Source organism: Melospiza georgiana, chromosome 10, assembly GCF_028018845.1.
Source record: "Melospiza georgiana isolate bMelGeo1 chromosome 10, bMelGeo1.pri, whole genome shotgun sequence".
Lineage (NCBI taxonomy): Eukaryota > Metazoa > Chordata > Aves > Passeriformes > Passerellidae > Melospiza > Melospiza georgiana.
Window position 1 is genome coordinate 21,846,505 of NC_080439.1, and position 20,109 is coordinate 21,866,613.

Below are 20,109 nucleotides of genomic sequence, written 5' to 3' on the forward strand. Positions count from 1 at the left end.
GTCCCTGCAGGTGTTTAAGGAAAGACTGGAGGTGGCTCTTGGTGCCATGGTCTGGTTGACATGGTGGTGTTCGCTCAGAGGTTGGACTCGATGATCTCAGAGGTCTTTTCCAAAAGAATCAATTCTGTGATCATGAACCCACAGTCTTACAAGGCACGAACCAGGGCCCAAGAGCAGGAGTCTGGGGACACTGAGGGGAAACAGCACTCGTCCTTTACATGAGCAAACTCTTCTTCTGCTCTCTCCTTAGGAAATTATCAAAGAGCTCAAAGCTGCACTGGTGCCCTTCACCAGACTGCACAGCAGCATCCATCTGCCCAGGAGCACCTGAGGACACCGAGGCACCAGAAGCATCTTCATTCACAGCAGTGGATCAGGCAGCTCCATTTCACTACCAGAACATCCTCCAGCTGGACAACAAACCCCTAACCTTAGGAAAACCTTGACTGTGCCAGAATTTCTGTCTAGCTCACTGTGATTAACAGACCTTGGACTGTAAGGAGGGAGTATGGATATCATAAATAACACGCTTCATAAGGAAGGTTAATTTTCAGACTATCCAGAAGCAATCTACAGGCCCCTAGAAGTTGTAGGCAGGCTGAAAATTAAGATAATTCTCCCAACAGTGCCAGCAAAATAACTTATGAAGCAGTGTTTTCCCTAGGGAGCTCACATGTAAATGCCTAACCTAAGACTCTTAAAGTAATCATCTTATCAGCCCTTACTATGTCATCCTGTGCCCTAAAGAAAGACAAAAATAGACTGTTGAAGGATTTATGATGAAAACACTCCTGTTCTCATAAACTTGTATCTGAGCCTAGGTGAATGGTTTCCTGCATGCTGGGAAAAGGCATGAATTAAAAATAAATTAGAAGAATATGAAGAGATCAAATAATAGATTTTTTAATATTTGTTATCTGGATAATGAGCATAGCAGAGAAACTGATTGGAAAGTAATTTGCTAAGTGATACAAGCAGAAAGACATTCAGGAAGATGGAATGGAAATATTTTGGGGAACATCTGGCAAATTAAACTATTTCAATTAGGCTTACGAGAAAAGAAGGAAATCCATGCCAGATTGAGGAGAGAAGCATTTAAAATCAGTTGGAATCCTGATGGCTTCTCAAATAACCTGTCAACTCAGAGCATTGTGATTCTCAGAGCAGTAGGTAGCTCACAGAAGTTTAGGTTGCTAATTTCCCTTTTTGTTTTTCCCCAAGGATCCATTCTACTTAAGTATACAAACCCAAGATTTTACAGGTACAGTTAAAGAGGCTATCATTAAAGATTAAGTTTATTATCATTGATGTGTTTGGTTAAGGTCTCAAGAATAAAATAAAAATGTTCCTGAATGGAAGCTGCTTCCCCCCAATTTTTTTTTCTTTGTAAAAGAATTTTAAAAATAAACTTAGAAACCCCATAGTAAATATTGCTCAGCTGCTGCAACAAACCAAACATAGCACAGTACCTGGCCTTTTGTTATTTTTAAAATGCACTGGCTTCTTCATCACTAATAATGACTATTTTGGCATTTATCAACAAAATATGCATAGAAAAGTGAGGTGAGCTTGATGGAAATAGTCACTGAGTAAAGAAACTTTCAGGCAGCTTTACTGGTGACATCCTAAAATAAACCTATTGAAAAAAAGAATACTTGGCTGAACATAATTAATCATGAACAAAGTCTCTAATATTCCACGTTCCAGGGCAAAAAGCTTTGATCCTTGCTGGAGACAGGGCATTGAGGAGCAGATTGTTGGACAGACCTCTCATGGTAATTCCTGTGTAGCCACAGTCTAAACACAGACCCTGGAACAACTTATTGCACCTACACAGACCTCACAAAATGCTCAGCTAAATATCTCCCTGTGATCAAATGGGGGAATAACTAACAACAAGGATATCCTGTTACCAGCATAAACCTATTTTGTAATGTGCTTTTCTCCTAGTTCATCAGCAGAAGCAGTGTGATTTTTCTAGGAGTTTTTTAAGCTTTCCAGCAGTAATGATGTATTTTCTGTGGAGTGCCAGGGTGATAGGAGTAGATCCTTGTGGAGATAACCACCCCTGAGAGCACCATGTGCACAGTAGCCAGCATTGCACAGCCAGGTGTGATTTTCACCTTTGCACTTAAAGTACAACTCTTCAGGTTTAGGCCTTCACACCATTTTATCTTTGTTTTTATTCCATTTAAAATTATATATCCAAAACCATAATGAATGAACATCTATGAGCAAAGTTAGATTAATATCCAGTAATAAAGTCATACTAAGACTCTGAATGCAGAACTACATGATCTGTTAAGTTTTTGAATACATATATGACATTATCAACTGGTTGTATAATCCATAATTTATGCCAGAATTAATCTGACTCTAAGAGCAGTCTAGCTGACCATAGAAAAAATATGGCTCAATAATCTGGATAGTGATTGTACAAATATATCATTTATGCAATTATATATTTTAAAGAACATGGTAAGAATACTCTTCTGTGCTTGCTGTGTTTTGAGAGTGATCATCAAACATATTCACAGACTGTGGCAAAACCATCTCAGGACCTTTCCTATCCTATAGCTCCACATGCTATCAGTGTATGTTAATTTATTGAGTTGTGTAGGTAAGTGTTCTGATTTTCATTTTTATCTTCAAGATAAAAATGGCATTTCTCCATCACAGAGAAATTTCTTTTTCGTGTTTAAAATAAATTCTAGTATTCTTCCTTTGAAGTATCCTCTAGAAGTTTCTGCTAATCTTTCTGTAATTTTTTTTGGTGCTAAATCATTTTGTTTCTGATTCCAAACAGAAGTAACACCAGAAGAAACTGTTTCCAGGAGAATTATCCTGGTTTATATTTAGCCTGGATTGACCTATTTCACTGTGCAGTCACATGCACACCCTTCTACCTGGCCTCATCCTCCCTGTGAGCTGCTCAGTGTTCCTGTGGTCACAGAATGCAATTTGCGTGCAAGAACCTCTGATGAAAGACAGCAGGCAGAGATTTTATGTCTGATTCAATAGGAAACAAAAAAAAAAAATCAAGTAGGAAAAGCACATGACACTAAAATACACAAATTAAGCCGCTGTATTCCTGCCAACAAAGCTGAGAGAACACACTTGGTAATTCCCAGGGATAGCAGGGATATGGGTAAGTCAGAATTCACAAAGAAATGCAGCTGGAACTCACCTGGAAATCACACTAGTCACAGCCCCCAGCTCACACTGCCTAAGGGATTGGCTTTCTAGCCTTCCTAGTACCAGCACATGAAAACAGGTTTTTGCTTTGTAGCTGTTCTGTGATATCTGGGCTTCTCAGGCATATTTAAATCAAAACTACCCTTCCCCTTGGTTTGGCTGGTGCTTTTTTAGGGTTTTATGACTGTTCATTGACATCCAGGACTGCCTTTCCCAAGAGCAGAAAATGTAGCATCTCTAACTATACAGCTCCCATAGATACAAAGTTAACAATTATCTGAAAATGTATGGAAAAAAACATGTAAGAGATCCAATTCAAATTGTAGAATTGTAGAATTAAAATTCTACAATTCAGTTAATTCTGTCTCAAAGCAAACATTAAAATAGTAAGAATCTAGAAAGATGGGTGTTTCATTCCTCTGAAACAAGGTTTTCATATCACCTGAAGACTATAGCCCTAAAGTGTAGACAATCTGTTCTCAGTTCATTTTAGAAAACAAAACCTCAAAAGAACAATTTTGAGTTTCAGAAAGATTTACAGTACTCTGTAAATATGTACTTCATACATTTCATCATCATGACAACTGATAGAAAGTTATTGTCAAGCAAACATTATTTCAGGATACAAAGACACTGCTATACCATTATGTACAAAATATATTTAATATTTGTTTTCAAATTTCCTACTATTTTTCCTTGCTTTCTTGTGATGAGCCTGTTTGATCATTGACAGACAGCTGTCACCCCACTCTGGCAACTTCCCTGGTTTTGAATCTGTGGTGCAATTTACAGGTTTGCTGTTCATGCCTGTAATATATTACCTGTCTCTGTAGATGAGAACGATTTCATCTCACCCCCCATAAAGGCTGTGGGAACTCATATAAAGAGGACAGTACAAATCATCTTTATCCATTATGATTTATTCTCTACAATACTTCATTAGAGGATAGAGTTCAATTATTTACACTCAGAAATTATTATATAGGTAGGAGGCAACCAAGTGTAATATAAAGAATTGGTCTGACGTCTCTGCACTGTAGGTCAAAAGAGGTCTCCTGCTTTAAGGAAATAAATTAACCAAAAAAAACCCCAACAAAACAACATGTAGTTTCTGAATACAAACAGAAAACAGCACTAATAGTCAGTGAAGACTGCAGAGGTTTGTTAATGTACTATGAAAACAAATTATTCTGTGCAAAGGTTAAAATGAACTCTTAGATTTCCTTACAGATTTTTTTTTTTGTTCTGATAAATTGTAGATATGTGATATTTTGACCATATAACATTCCCAAACCGAAATGGCTTCAGTTGAGATTGACTGTTGAACAACATGAAAAAAAAAATTAAGAACCTCACAGTGGAAACATTTCAACACTGACAGACTCCAGTGATCAAAGACATTCTCCTGTAGTTACCATAAAACAAAGACATTTCATCATTGCAGTGAGATTATTCATCAGTTGTGGTTGTCATGAGAATAAGCCCTTCTAGACCAAAAGGCACTTGCTTCTAAGGATGAGTTAATCCAGATCAAACCACGTAAGAGTTGCTTTGAGGAGTGGTTCTAACCAGCTGACCCAGCCAAGCAAACACAGAGAAAATCTCACATCAATTGGCCACTGATTTTGGTTGCCTCCATCCTGAGGCAATTCCAACTGCAGTTTGTGCCCACTTCACCTCTTTCATCCTTATGCATAGCTGCCATGTAATGATCTAGAAACGGGATTATTTCCTGAGACCACCTGTCCTTCTCATACATTTCTCTGAGCTGACTTAGCTACTGACGCAGTTTTCAACTGCTTTTATAGCTGGACCCTTATGGGACTAAAGCTGAGAGGGTCTGTTCCTTAGGCAGCAGACCAGTGTTTCTGATCTGCCAGCTTCTCTTCTCACTGCAACAAGACAAGAACACAGTACATATTTAGAGGCATTTATGTTTTGTTTGTGTTTTTTTAAACAGACTGAGTGGGGAAATAGAAGTGGGAGAGGACAAGACTTCCCCAGTCCCAAACCACCTGTCCCACTTCAGGCTTAAACCAACCAAGTTACTCAATCCTAAAATTCTGTTCTTTAAAAAAATGACAACTAACCCTCCCCACCCCGCCCTTTAGTCATCCCCTAGTCAAAGAAACTGAAATCAGGAAAACACTATACACTGTTGAAGACACAGAACAGGGCAAACACCTGAAAAAGAAACAGTATAGTTGAAAAGCCTGGCACTGTATGCCTGCATGACCAGTCTCACCGAGCATGCTCAGGGGTGAAGTTTTAGCACCATTTTTTTGCCTTTTTTTTTTTAAACCTTTTAGAAATTAAATTCTAACATAGAACACTTGAACAGTAATGAGTGTAGCCCTATGTATCATACTGTTTGACAGCTGAAAGGTGAGTGGTATGCCTGGAGCTGACCCCACCCTCCCCCATCACTACACGGCACCTGGGGGAGCAACTACAAACTGGAGTGGTTTGGAACGAGACTCATTTATTCTCAGCAGCAGGAAGTCACAAAACAATCCTTTCATCTTCAATTCTTTCCAACAGCATCACAAGGGAAAAGTGGCAATTTGTAGGCATGACCCCAATACAGAAGGAAAGCTGGGTCAATATTGCACCATTATCCAGAGGCATTCCCCTCACATCTCTCTCCTCCATACACCAACATGAAGCAAAATGGCACAAGCTGTGCCTTGCTTCCTTAGGACCAGGAGCAGCACCCTGCAGTTCTCAGTTCCTACCAGCCCTATTCCCTGCCTCACCACAGCATAATTTCAGGCTTCAAACACCAGCCAATTACAACACATGAGCAGGCTCAGAAGATGTGTGCAACCAAACAGCCATGACTCTGCTATGCACTTGTGTTCTCCTCCCCAATCATTAGTGACCCTCCAGAAGCTTGGAAAACCAACCAACCAAGCAACCCTACTCCAAATTGTATTCTGAAGTCCAGTTATCTCATTGAAAGAGTGCCATAATTTAGAGTTTATGACATCCCTCAATGATGCTGCAGAATACAACTGATAACTTTCTTTCAGAAAAGATTATTCCTTGTGATCATCAACCACCATGGGAGAAGAAATACAGAATGCACATGAGTTTCAAGCCATTTGGGTAATACAGATTTCCCCACTCACTGCCTGCATGTGGCAATGACTAAGCTGAGTAAGATAAATCTTACCAGCAAAACTGAGCAGCACCATTCCATAGGCCTGGAATGAACTGGAACACCCACAGCCCCAAAGATCAGCAGTCATACCAGCCAAAGTGGCTGTTCTATCAAAAGGAAGGTCCCCAAGACTGTTAGCTTAAATTAAAACAAATTTCAGTCACTGGTCTCACTTGTACAACTACAGCCAATGCTCTGCCAACCCCTGCCCAGCCCTAATCCTATCTCTTACAAATATTTGGAAACAAAATTTGGTCAAAACAAAGACTGTCCAGGGACACTCGAGGATCCTTTCCTCTGCGTACACAGCACGTGCCATGTCACTCTTACAGGCAAAACACCATTGTATTTCACAGCAGGCTTCATCACCAAGAATCCAACCTCCCAAGGATCTGAGCCTTAAAGCCTTCAAGGGTTTATTTAAATAATGGATTAATTTTTCACATATTTTCTGTCCATGAGAATGGGGTGCTATCCAGGTGTTCAACCCTCCCCAATATCATGATGTCCGCCTGTGATGCGTGGGGACTGCAATCAGCTCTCAGTACACAACAGATACCAGAGGTTAAAAAAAAAATTAAAAAGAACCTAAAAAATGTTTTGTTGGACTCCGTTGCCCAGGCTGCCGGGGGAATGCTCCTACTTGATCTGGGGGGCTTCCATAACAAACAACTCCAGTTTCCAGAGCGTCAGTAACACCCAGGAACAGATCGGTCCGAAGCAGCACTTTCACTCCTAAAGGTCTTCTGCACCTGACGACAGTTCGTAGGCATGGAGCCCCAATCCAACTGAACCCCCGCGGGGAGGGAAGGCTGAGATAAGGCTTGGGCCCCTGAAGTCCTGTCACGCTCTCACCCTCCCCCCAGGTCAGTGGGAAGGGCAGACTTGGCAACGGAAGCTAGCATCATAAAATGGTGCAGTAATAGAAGTAACTGGACCAGGAAGAGGAGGCGTCTGCCCCGATGATGTCGTAGCCGTTGGCAGCAACTGGGGAGTGGGACTGGTCATGCAGCCGTGTGTCAGGAGTAATGATTGTAGAGGGGGGGGGCATGAAGGGTGCCATTCTGGAAACAATGCTGGCGGGAGGCCATGTACTCTGCATAACTGATTGTCACCTTCTCACTGCGGTACCTGCGGGAACAGGCAGAGACACAACGTCAGGCTGCGCAACGCGGAGCATCGCATCTGCGCTCCCCCCGACGGAGGCAGCAATGATGAGTCTCACTCCATGTTCTCAGAAGGCTCATTTATTACTTTATCATACTATCTTACATTAAAGAATACTATACTAAACTATACTAAAGAATACAGAAAGGATACTTACAGAATGCTAAAAAGATAATAATGAAAACTCGTGACTCTTTCCAGAGTCTTGACACAGATACTAAACTAATATTTGGCTCATCTGTCTTCAGAAGGTTTGTATTGAAATCATATTCCCACTGCTGGATATCAATCCCACTATAGGTTAGTTTGTTAAGTCAAATAATTAGGCAGGCAACATAAAAGACAGATGTTATTGTCAGCCTGCAAATACACAAAACTGGTTAAAATGCCTAAAAGCTTGGCACTGATTGGCCAAAGAGTGAAAACAACTCACAGCAGAATCCAATGAAACAATCACCTGTGGGTAAACAATCTCCAAATACATTCCACATGAGCAAAACACAGGAGAAGCAAATGAGATAATAATTGTTTTCATTTTTCTCTGAGGCTTCCCAGCTTCCCAGGAGAAAAATCCTGGGTGAAGGGATTTTTTAGAAAATGTGAAAATGCAGGGTCTCGTCATAAAACATTCACCCTGCTCACAGCCAGTGATGGCCAAGAGGAACCCACTGGTATGAATAACCCATGTGAGCTTCAATTAGCTCCAGGGTCCTGAAAGATGAGTCCTAATCAAAGTGATGATAATTAAAGGGATGCCTGAAGCAGCACACAGGAAATAAATGATTGCTTTGTGTTCTTTTTTATCCACAAACTGCATGAAAATTTTGCTGGAAGAAGATTCAACTACAGTGATTAAATAATCAGTATTTCACTACTACTTACTTTTGTGGTTATCTCCACAATTGAAAATGTAGTGAAAGAAATGGAGAGGTGGGTAAAGAGAGGTTTATTACAGCACATAAATGACTTGGTCCATATTGTACAATCAGAATTCACAAAACGTGAAGTTTCTTTGGAGAGACTGGTGTTCTCCAAGTTCTTGTAAAGCATGCTAAACAACAGCCACCTACAAAGTGGTTGAGTTGCACTAAGACCACATTACTTGAGATTTTAATGCAAACCCTCATCCTGACATCTCCTGTAAAAGAAAACTCTGCACACTCACCTCATTTCTCTAGAGGTAAAGAATGACCTGATAATTTAGTGTTTCTATAGAAAACCAGAAAGTCCCAATTTTTACTAACATAAAGGGGGCAGAAACCAATAGGACAGCTGGGGATATAGAAAAGCAAGCAAATTCTGAAAAACAGCCAAATTTGAGTGCGGTTTGGTTTTAAGACAGGTGTCACCTACTAATAGCTACAGCATTCACAGAGGAGCACACTGAGAAAAGGAAGTTGATTGAAAAGATGCAAAAAAAAAATTAACCTTTTAAACTCTCAAAGGTTCTGCTCCTGGTCTTTCACATATATAGTAAAATTAAAAGCAGTGACACTTAGAAAAATGCCAACTTTGATCCTGTATGGACCAAACACGTTGTGCATTCCATGTACACCACATGCTTAACACATGGCATTTGTGATTTGCTCTTTCACACTACATCTCCTCTGGAAGAGGCATAAAGACTTACATCAAGCACAAATATTTAAATCACCCAGAATACACTATAAAGTAAAATTAAAAGACAATAAATATATCTGCTTACCTGGTAAGTTTAATTGTTTTCCTAAAATCATTGGTAATGGGAGCCTTAAAGCCACCTTTCCTGAGTAAGGAGTCTATGGTCTGGATCTGATCCCAGTCTATTGAAAAATAGAAGCAAGGCAAATTTTTCAATATAAAAAATATTTCAAAACTACAAGAGATGCATTAAAAGGACTCTAGAAAAACAAACAACCAAACAAACTCTGAGCTTTAGAAATCCTAGTGGTGAGCTGGACATACATGGCCTGATGCATGCACACTATCTGCACATGCCTACCCCTTTAAACTCAGACTGGAGCTGGTCTACGAAAGAGCAATTCCATTTTCCATTCCATGTCTTCTTATAAAGGTCTGTGCCTTGCTACTGTTGCAGGGACCCCAAATTTTTTCATCATGTGCCACTTAGCTCCCTTGAAAAGAAGATAATACTAATTTCTTTACACAGACAAATTGGGACTGGTGCTCTAGTGATGGCACAGTGCACTGCCATGTGAGAGATCAGAGTTAAAATTCCTACCTTAGTCTTTTGCCCCAGAGCCAGGAGGATGCGACCACTCCACTCTGCTAGGTGGAGGAAAGGAGGAGGCAATATTTTGAGCAGTCACCATGGTGAGCACTACTCTATTTGAGTGGGAAGTGTGCTCCAGAGGGGCTGTGTTTCTAGCCCTCCTCTGGAGGATGCTACTTTAGCAAGAATGAGGAGGAAAGTGACTCTCCTGTTGGTGCTGTGCAGCGTGCAGTTATCCTAGTTGGTGGGAGAAACATAGAAGAGGAAAGATGCAATGCTGAATGAAGCTGGAAGATCCATAACTTTGAGATCCTCTATTTCTTCAGCCCTAAAACATTCTGGCACTAAAATACAGCTGTGCAAAGATATGGGATGAGAGACAGGCCAGATGAAAACCCAGCAGCAACTGTACCAGGTGTCAATTGTCCGGATTAAGCCTGGTGGTTCCATGGCACCACTGTGAGGACAGCATTGTATTCCAAGCCCCAAATTGACAGACTGTTACCCAATTCTGTGACACAAAGTGCTGACATGTTTGGCTGCCATCTCAAACCCACCTTGTTCCTTAGCAACCTCAGGTAAATACGTGGCTGTGCGTTTGACACCTTTCTCATTGATGAACTCTATTCTGATCCCATGGATTCCAACCTAGAGATGGAAATAACAGCCAGATAAGAGGTGTTTGCTAGCACTGAGCCCGTGACTGAGTTGTCATTCCCACAACTCTGTGCATCTCTCTCTGCACAGTTGGCTTTTGCCTGGGTAAGGTCATTCTCTCCCCACTCTCTTGTCTTGCCTGGCAGGTCTCACGAGGAGCTCTCAGCCACCCTTCCCAGACAAGCCTCACCAGTGGCCCTGCCACTTCTCCTGGGCTAAGTCTTGTCAGTTTTCCACCTCTTGTGTCAGGCAAGAGAGATAAAATCTCTGCATGCAAGAATGATGCCTAAAATTACCTGACTATGAAGTCCATATATATATTCTTCTTGAATGAAATACACTTCAATGTACAAGGTCCTAAAAACCATTCATACCTTTGGTGTTAACTACTTTTTATTTCCAGTTCCTATCCACACCATCAAAATACTTCCCAGGTTTTTATACAGGTATTTACACCCATTTTCTACTGGGCCAAGTCCATGAACGACCTTCATGTTTCTCTATTCCCATTCAGATCCCCCCCAACCAAAAGCAAATATTATTGCTGGGCCATCCTCTTCCTTCCTTCCTTCCTTCCTTCTGGTTTTCCAACCCCATTTCTTCTATTCCCAGACTCTTCTATCCCCATCCACCCCTGCAAGGAAGGAGATACATCACCATGTACTAACCCGAACCCGAACGGAACGAGAGAGTGATGCAGAGTTCCAAATGCACCTGTTCTCACCTCCCAGTCCAGGTAGTCACTGGCATCCTCAAAGTTAGTGAGGAGGGAGACAGAGCAGAAGAGTTTGGGCAGCTCCTCGCGGGTCAGGGGGGGAAATCGGCTGTCCTTAAGTGCACTAAAGGGAACAGAAGATACATCACCCAACAGAAGCACCAAAATAAAGTGTCAGATGCTCAATTATTCCCCTTTTGATTATGCCTGCATGAAACATGCTCCTCTGTTACTGCAGAGAAAGTGATTTGCATCTCTCCCTAATCTAATGAACTGTAATACCAGTGGCAAGCCTCCTGATGCTGTCCAATGCCTACTGCAGGCTGAGAGAAATTATGTGCTACAGATGTCAATACTGTAGGCATGCAAGACAGATTTGACAGTAGCCTTAAAATACCAACTGCAACTCACCTTTTGCAAAGATATTCCACTACATCCTGGTACATCACTTCACTGTAACTCTCAGACACTCAGGTATAGTTCATTATGAAGCATATTACATTGAACTATATTGATCCAACATCCTAACCCTGAATCCTTACAGTGAACGAACTAAATTCATATTAATTTCATCATTATTTCATTTTTGACAGTTACCTGGTTAATGTGTATTCCCTGAGTCCTGAGTGAAGATTCATGGCTGAAAAGGTCCCGATGCAGCCACGAAGCCGCTTGTCTCGCCCCGTCTTCCACGTCACAAAGAGTGGACTGAAAAGGCAAAGAAAAGAAACAAACCCTCCAGCCTCTACAGGTATTTGGTTGCTAAGGGGAGAAAACAAAGGTATGAAGAGCCCCATGCCTTTGCTTTCTGTCCCTGCAGCAAACCCCAGCAGGCAGGTTTGCTCACCTGCTATCTAGCAAGAACAAAAGTCATGCCCACACCCCCTACATGCAAGCCCCAGCACTTCCCTCCACCCTGTCAGCACACTCCATCCTCCCCAGCAGGACTCTGAAATCCTCCATGGACACATTCCTAGCCAGATCTGCTGTCTTCCAATGACTGAAATGGTTATTTGATCCCACTGACTACCTGTCAGTATTGGCCTCACTTTGTAGCCCCACTAGTTTCCAGCATAGGTCATACAGAAATTAATATAAATGATGCACGTTAGTTCTTTATACTACCACTTCTATAAATCAGATTTGCAATAAAAGCTTTTCTTTTTTGCTTTTTAAGGAATGAAAAGAAATCCAGATTATCTTTTTCCTCCCTGTTATTTCCATGAGGGTCTGACTTCTGAGTCCATCCCTAAGGCTCAATCAGTTTATTTCCACATCTTTTGCTAACCTTACATTTGATTTGTATTTACACACATTTTTTCCTGTTGAACACATGTCTAAACCACTATTGTTCCTACTCAAAATCACCTGGATTTCCACTTTCCTGACTACCATCACAAATTTACAGGCACAACAGTAGATTCTCAAACTCAGCAGGCTCATTTCAAGCTGTTAAACTACACCTCCTGATTTGGCATTAAAGAATAACAACTTCAGAATAACAGAGCTCTACAAAGAGATAAACAGGTAAAGATGACTGTGAACATTAAATACAGATAAATTAACTTCTAGAGGAGTGAGTGAAATTGCAAAGAGCTGTAGAGAGGAGCACTAAAAGGACAGTGGTGGTTGCAGCTCTACAAGAATGTCCAAACATCTGCAAAATTCTGTAAGACAACTGATAATGCTGACCTAATTATAAAAACAGGATGAGTGATTCTGTGCCTTGTTCAGAGAACTGAATGCAAGACAACAGTCTCTGGATTTCTACTGAACTTTAAGTAATATGATCTATGATTTTCTGAGATTAAAAAAACATTGATAGGAGATTTAAACCATCAAAACTGTTTTGACAACATAGCTCAGACCCTTACTTTCCTCAAACTCTTGAAGCTTTTGTGAGCAATGCACCTCTGCAGTAAACCTTACAAAAATACTAAGATTTCTGTTCAGACAACAAATCCAGCATGGAATGTGGATGATTTCTCAAACACAGCAACAGAACTTCCTAAGTCTAAGTGGTGAGAACATAATTTAAACTGTAGTAATAAATCAATGCCCGGTGAGGTTCCTCAGAGCAACAATGGAATTAAATCCATCACAGCATAAATTCATCACTCAGGATCTAAATATCAGCTGTGACCAAAAGCAAAAGCACTGCCCAAAAGAGCAATTAGCCCTTGAGTGATAATTGTGAAGGACTTTGCCCACAGAGGAAGTGGAAACATCCTTCCACACCCAACAACAACCTCCTGGCTGGCTTGACCAAGACAGGAGATTTGTTGTTCTAGTTTTCCAGTAACACTTCAAGACACTTACAGGATATAATTTTTCTGCATTTTCATCTATCTATTATATGTTGAAAGAGCAAACAGAAAAAGAAAACTTAAAAAACTTTAAAAAAAGGACATTAAACTTACACAGGAGATCTCTGAGAAATACTACTGTCACAAGTTCAGTGGAAATTTACCCTAATCTAATAAAAATTTTGTCAGTCCACGTTACACTCACCCCAAAGAGAAAAGGCAAGGGAAAACATAAACCAAATCACTCACAGAATACAAATCTAAGTAAATTCCCCTTCAATTCAAATTGCAGGTTCACATTTTCAATTTATCTCTTTCCCCTTCCAAAGGGAAAAAAACCCCAGAACCCATCTTTGCACTGAGCTGCAGCACAGCTTTATGCATCTATAATAGAAGAGATATTATCAGAGGGGAGAGGATAATTGCATTCAGAAGGCTGTATATTTTAAAATACCTTAAAGCACATTTAAAACTATTTTTCATTGTGGTCAGAACAACTGAGGCATAAAAAAAAGATATGATTCTGTACACATAGATAAAATTTCACTATTTTCACTGCAGAGAAGATGATGTTTCTGTCTCTGAAGAATAAATGCACTCAGCAAATTGCAGGTGCAGCTGACAATAAGGCCATTGTTCCAGAGCCCCTCCTTGAAAAGTGTTATTTCCCAGATGTACTGAGAAAAGTCACAACAATCTTTTGTCCATGTTCACCCAAGAGCATTTACTGGTACTTTGCAGCCATATCCTAAGCAGATTATGTCAACTCTTCCTTCCCCAGCCACAACATCCCACTTTATATATGTTTGATGAGGGTTTTTAGGCTGAGAGGAACTAAAACTAACAGCAACTAAAAATTAGCTTCATCAATTGCAACTACAAAGGGAATTTTAAAGTAGCAAAATACAGTTTGTTTGAATCAGGCTTTAGCTTGTGCTAGGGAAAAACCTTTTACAGAACAGATGTTATGATGCAAATATCCTATTATTTGTCTTGTATGGCAACTAGAAACTTCCATGGTATAGTTCTAGCACCAGTTTGTAATACCTGCTATTAAAAAATCAGACTGAAGTACAAAAGTGGAAAAAGTAACCAATCAACTACTTGCATAGGTTCCAAACTGCAACTACTTGCAGTAACCTGAATAATAAAGGGGATATTTCCTTCCTTTGCCAAGTTAATTCAGACATAACTACAGGTCTTGCAAAGCCACCATCTCTCCATTGATCTGTGACCCTCACTGCTAACACTGGAATAAGGGAACTTTACTTCAGGTGTCTACCAGCTCCCTAATTCCCATCAAGAGAGGTGTCCATGTGCACATCCCCCCAGGCTGGTGACTGAAATTCATGTGGTTTTCAATCCACAACCCTGGAACTTGCATGTTATTACACTGTTTATGCCAAATCCTGAGCTTCACACCTGCTTTTAGCTTTACTTTAAAGTTCAGCAGTTTAAAAACCACTGTGACTTTCTATTCAATCAACAGACTCTTCTCTGTCTGTGCAGAGAGACTCCTGGTATAAACCTTTGTTTTGTCCAAAGATCTCTTATATTGACATTAATTATGTCACAAAAGGCTACAATGCAAATTATTTCTGTACTTTCACTTTGCTTACTCTTGTATTTGATAACATTTGGCTTAAAGTTCATTACAAGACTATCTCAAGTGGGGCAGTTCCTCCTTGTGTGCTGCTCTCCAAGAGAGCAAACCCTGGGGCACATCCATTTCCTGGGAGCAACAGAATAAATGCTGAAACACCTGAAAATCCAGGTAAGCATTTGCTGACAGAGGAAGAGAAGGGAAGGGCTGGTTATGCTTTGCTGGTGTGCTGATCTAAAAGACTTATAATCATGAGCACTGAAAAAACCAGTGAACAATTTTTAACTTTTCAAATCTGAAAAATTCAACCAGCTGCTATTCCCCAAAGGACATCCTTTTTGATACTAGTCAACAAAAAAAAGCAACAAAATCCAGCCAGAAATCCCCTCTGACACCAAAAGAATGCAGCTCTATAAAACCATCTCTCTTACCGGCTTAACAGAGCAACAGCAAATAACCCTTTGCACCCTGAGTGACAAACAGCAGCAGACTGACACCAAATGTGCTAAGGAGACCCCACTCAGTGGAGGTATCAATACCAGAAATTTCAGCCTGGGGAGTCCCTAGAACTGTTTGATATCCAGGTCCAGAGCATTTCTGTGTCCATTTGTATTTACAGTATTAATCAGCTCACTCTGCAGCAGCATTCAGAACATGTATCCATAATCCAGCTGGAATAATAACTGCAAGGAAGCACAACCTACATCCACCCTGACAGCAGAAAGGTGGGCACACACTGACTGCACAGAAAGGAAGTCCTTGACCTGCTTAAGCCATTGTTCTTTACATCAATTTAAAATTCATTAGCTTAAATTAAGGATGTCAGCAACTTTTTATTTTATCTATTGTTCTGGAGGAGGCCCCGGAGGAGTGTCAGAAGGTCCATCTGTCACTGATCTTTCCCCTATAATTCTTTTAACAAACATTTTAACAGCATTAACATTTCCACACCTACACAGTCAACCTTCAGACAAACATCAATTAAATCTCACCAAAGTGAAACAGCTTCATAAATCCTTCTCCTCACTTCTGCTCACACACATCTCCTTTCCTCCTAACCTTGGGACCGTCCTTGAAAATTAACTCTCTTGGCAGTGCTGGCCTCATGGTTGGACTCAAAGGTTTTTCCAACCTAAATGATTCTAGGATTCCTCCCCACATTGCCCAGCTAGTGCTGTTTCCCTAACACATCTTCTATAACTGGTAATTTTTAGATTCCCCTCCCTGCTAAACCCATTCACTTGGACAGCTGAAAACTTCCTTGAGAGTCCTTGTCCAACCCTCACCAGCCCAACATTTGTTTCAGGATGAGCTGGAAACTTGTTCCAACTTCAACTTCCTGCTTTATTCCCTTTCTGTTTACTTTGCAGGAGGAAGTCTTTTCCCCTCTCCAAGTCAGTGTCTCACATTAGAAGCTGGATCTTCTTCAAATTAATGACATTATTTGTTTTTTAGTACAGTTTTGTAGGTGGGACCACTCAGTTAATTTTTACTGAGGAATCTACTGACAAAGAAGGGGGCAAACATTACCAGAACATTTCCATGAAGTGGGTTTGCACTCCTGCACAGAGAACACAGTGCCTCATGGAACTCACCAGCCTGTGAGCTGAACAAGCACCACACCTCTTCACACTTGGCCTAGCCCTTTCTGTCTCCAAGGACACTCTTTAAAGCTCACTCACCTCCACCAACAAACAGCACTTCAATCTTTTGTACACTTAGAGAGCATCCTTTTGTTCCCAGCAGACAAAGCAAGCAGCAGAATGTTCCCCTTTCACCCTGCACACCCCTCTCCCCAGTCCCAGAGGAAACCCTTCATTCACCCTTCCCCAGGCACACCCCAGCTCGGGGAGCTTTGCTGTACTCACTAGGGGTCATTGGTGAATCGAGGAAGCCGTGGCTGAGGGAACCCGTAGAGATGACAGTAGAGTACATCAAAGCAGTAGCAGCACATCTCTGCTGTCACCACCAGGTTCTTGGTGCTGTTGGCAGTTCCATTGGGCCGACTAAGGGGGCTCAGAGCTCCTGAAGTGGGATTCATTCGAGTAATTGGGGAATTTCCTGGGCCCAAAGTCAAGTCAGATACGTTCTCCCTTCCATTATTCCCATCTGTGTGCTGGTGGTTCTGAAGAGGACCTGAACTGGAGCTTGGTGCAGTTGTGGTCTGATTCCCATGACTGTGCGTTCCACTCCCAGACAATTTGGGCTTCTTCACCCCACAACAGCCAGCTGCCAGCTTGGGCTCAAGTGGAGGAACACAGCGTCTCTTTCCCATCCTGCTTCAAAACTCGCTGCCTGGAGCACTGCAGAACCCTGGCACGGAGGGTGGGGAGGGGGAAAAGCATTACACACAGAGTTACACACAGGTGGAAAACCAACAGCTGCTTCCTTGCTTCTGCTAAAACACAGGAAGAAAACCCTCCAAAGCACAGCAGTAAAGGCAGCTCAGCAGAATGGGTGTTTCACACATAGATGGGAGAGTATGGACACAACCTGCATGCAATCACACTTTCCAAGGTATTGAACACTTTAATAGGTGGCTCATCACAAAAAACTGTCACCAGACTTCCCATAAAAAGAACAAAACTGTGGGAAAACTGAAGGAAAAAATACTTGGGACTTCAGATACACCCTATCCCCTGCTTTTCCTGCTCACCCATTCCTCCTCAGTCAATGCCTGCACCAGTGGCAAAAAAGTGCATTTCCCTTCCCTGCTCCTTAGAGAGAGTGACAGCAGCCCCAAATGACACCTTCAGGGCTGGACTCCCAGGGGTGCTGCCCTTGATTTAGCACTGGCAACATCAAAGAGGAGCTAAAAGCACTGAAACCACCATTTTCTAAACGACAGACTATTTTCCAGACCACAGACTGGAATGTGTTTACTTTCTGGGTCTGGGTGAATGACTACAGCTCCCAAATAAACATGCAGGGGGGACAGGCAAGATGTGCACCACAGGAAGAGCTGAAGCCAGCACAGAAAGTGATAATAGCAGGAAACAGGCATGGTATAAAAAAACCCAAGAACCCAGAGCAGTGTTTTGCCTGCAAAGATGAGAATATTAGCTCATGCAGCACAAGAAGGGGCGGAACAAACACAGGGAAGAAAGGCTGTGCAGGCAGAGATGAACAAACATGATAGGCGAGGATTACAGGTCAGTGGCAGGAGCTTAAACACCAACATCACTGTGACATCTGAACATACAGGGGAGAGAAAACCAGGCTGTCAAATGGGGCTCAAAGCACGGGCAATGAGACACAGGGACACCACGGGGGGACTGAAGTCACACTCAGCAGCACCAGGGAACTGCTGTGACCACCAGAGCAGCCCTGCAACCCTCCCAAGCCGAGAGCACAAACAGGGCTGGGGGGTGAGGGGTGACACGCACTGAAATTCAGGTTGTGACAACTCCCTCCCTCCTCGGCACGTGCAAAGACAGCAAAGTTTGTTCGTGAAGTTCCATCGGTCACAGCAGCAGCCACAGGACTCTGAACTGAACCAGAACTAATGGGAAGGGTGTTGAGGGGTGCACCTCGCATGCCCGCAGTGCTTGCTCTGCTTAGGAATCCTCACCGCAAGGTTTTACAAAGACCATTAGGAACAATTTACATGACCTAAGGAAAATGGTATTTTTTTCTTTGAGCTCTACTTTTGCAATAATAATAAAATTTAAAAAAAAAGGCAAACCAAAAAGGAAGGAAACCAGGCAGAAGAAAAGCATAACTTTGCCAAAGCGACCGTGTAAATTCTTCACTGCCTATTAAAAGTAACCCGCTCTGGCTCTTTGAGGGTGCTGAGCCTTCCCCAGTTAGCACTGACGGCTCAGCCGCATTGGGGAAGATAAATCATTATTTATTTATCTGGAAGCACAACACTTGATTCAAGATCGGAGACGTGGCAGGGGCAGGGGGGAGCTTCCCTCTCTTCTCCCCCGCTCTGCAGCAGGGGCCTAACAAAGGCGGCCGCTCGGCTCCAGCCCCGCTTCCCGGGAGCGCCCGGCGGGCGGGCCGGGGGCACACGGGGGCACCGCGGCGGCGGGACGAGCCCCGGCTGCCGCACACAAACTTTGCGGGGTGTTCGGGGGATCCCGGGCGCCGCCGGGCCCGGCCCGGGGACACCCCGGGGACCCCCCGTGCCCCGGCCCGACCCCCCCGAGCGGCCCCGGGACCGCCAGGGGGCGCCGCGGAGCGGGACCCCCCTGCGGCCTCCCCCAGCCCGGGGCGGGCGGGCCGGCGCACGGCGGGGCCCCCTCCACCCGCGCCTCCCTCACGGCCCCGGCGGGGTCACCCACCTCCTGCACCCGTCCCGGCTTCTCCTCCGCCTCAGCCCCGCCGCCGCCGCTGCTGCCCCGCAGCCTTCTGCCGCCTCATGGGGCCATGGGCCTGGGCGAGGCTCCCCGGAGAAGCGGGCCCGGCGGGCGGGGGAGCGGGCAGGGCCCGCCGCGGCCGGGGCTTCCCGGGGCGGCCGGAGGACCGGAGCGAGGCCGCGGGCAGGTCCGCCGCTATCCCGGCAGCCTCCTCCTCCTCCTCCTCCTCCCGGCCGTGAGGTAATGAGGGACGGACACTCATAGTCCGCCAGCCTCCCGGCGGCGCCAACACAGCCAAGGCCCCAGGGCGGGCGCTCTGCCCCACGCAGAAACCATAGAGACGCGCGCTTCCGCGCCCTCCCCGTCACGTGAGCAGCGCACGTGCGGCGACAAACAGTTCCGGGGGCGGGGACGTCACTCGGCAGCAGCGCCGCGCTGCCATTGGCCAGCAGAGGCGATGACGACATTAGGGGGAGGGGCGCGAGGTGGGGAGCGTCCATTACGTGTCTGGAAGCGGGGCAGTCTCTGCACCCCTCGGTGCCCGCAGCGTTGGTGGGGCCCGGCGCTGTGAGGGCAGAGCGGGGCGGCGGCCGGGCCGGAGCGCTGAGGGAGCTCCCGGGACGGCTTTAATTATAGCCCCGTGTGTAACGGATTCTATTATAGCCGTGTGTAACGGATTTAGGGCAGGAGCCAAGATAGCACAACGGCACCAACGCAGAAATCAGTCTTTTAGTGTTTCCAACCGCCAACGGGGCACCCAGATCCTTCCGCCTCCGCCCTTCTTCAC

General features: G+C 43.7%; 1 protein-coding gene across 2 annotated transcripts; it reads right to left on the reverse strand.

The window, feature by feature from the left end:
- Window positions 1-4,097: 4,097 nt before the first annotated feature.
- Window positions 4,098-19,370, reverse strand: AMMECR1L (AMMECR1 like). Of its 2 annotated transcripts, none has more exons than XM_058031428.1 (7): window positions 19,308-19,370; window positions 16,887-17,331; window positions 11,707-11,817; window positions 11,119-11,233; window positions 10,295-10,385; window positions 9,231-9,327; window positions 4,098-7,489 (listed from the first exon to the last, which is right to left on the reverse strand). In XM_058031428.1, the coding sequence occupies exons 2-7, from the start codon at window positions 17,291-17,293 to the stop codon at window positions 7,378-7,380; spliced, it is 933 nt and encodes a 310-aa protein (XP_057887411.1). In that variant the 5' UTR covers window positions 17,294-17,331; window positions 19,308-19,370; the 3' UTR covers window positions 4,098-7,377. The 2 variants fall into 2 exon arrangements, with proteins under 2 accessions (XP_057887411.1, XP_057887412.1); XM_058031429.1 differs by lacking the exon at window positions 19,308-19,370 and adding an exon at window positions 18,405-18,619.
- Between the last annotated feature and the right edge of the window lie 739 nt (window positions 19,371-20,109).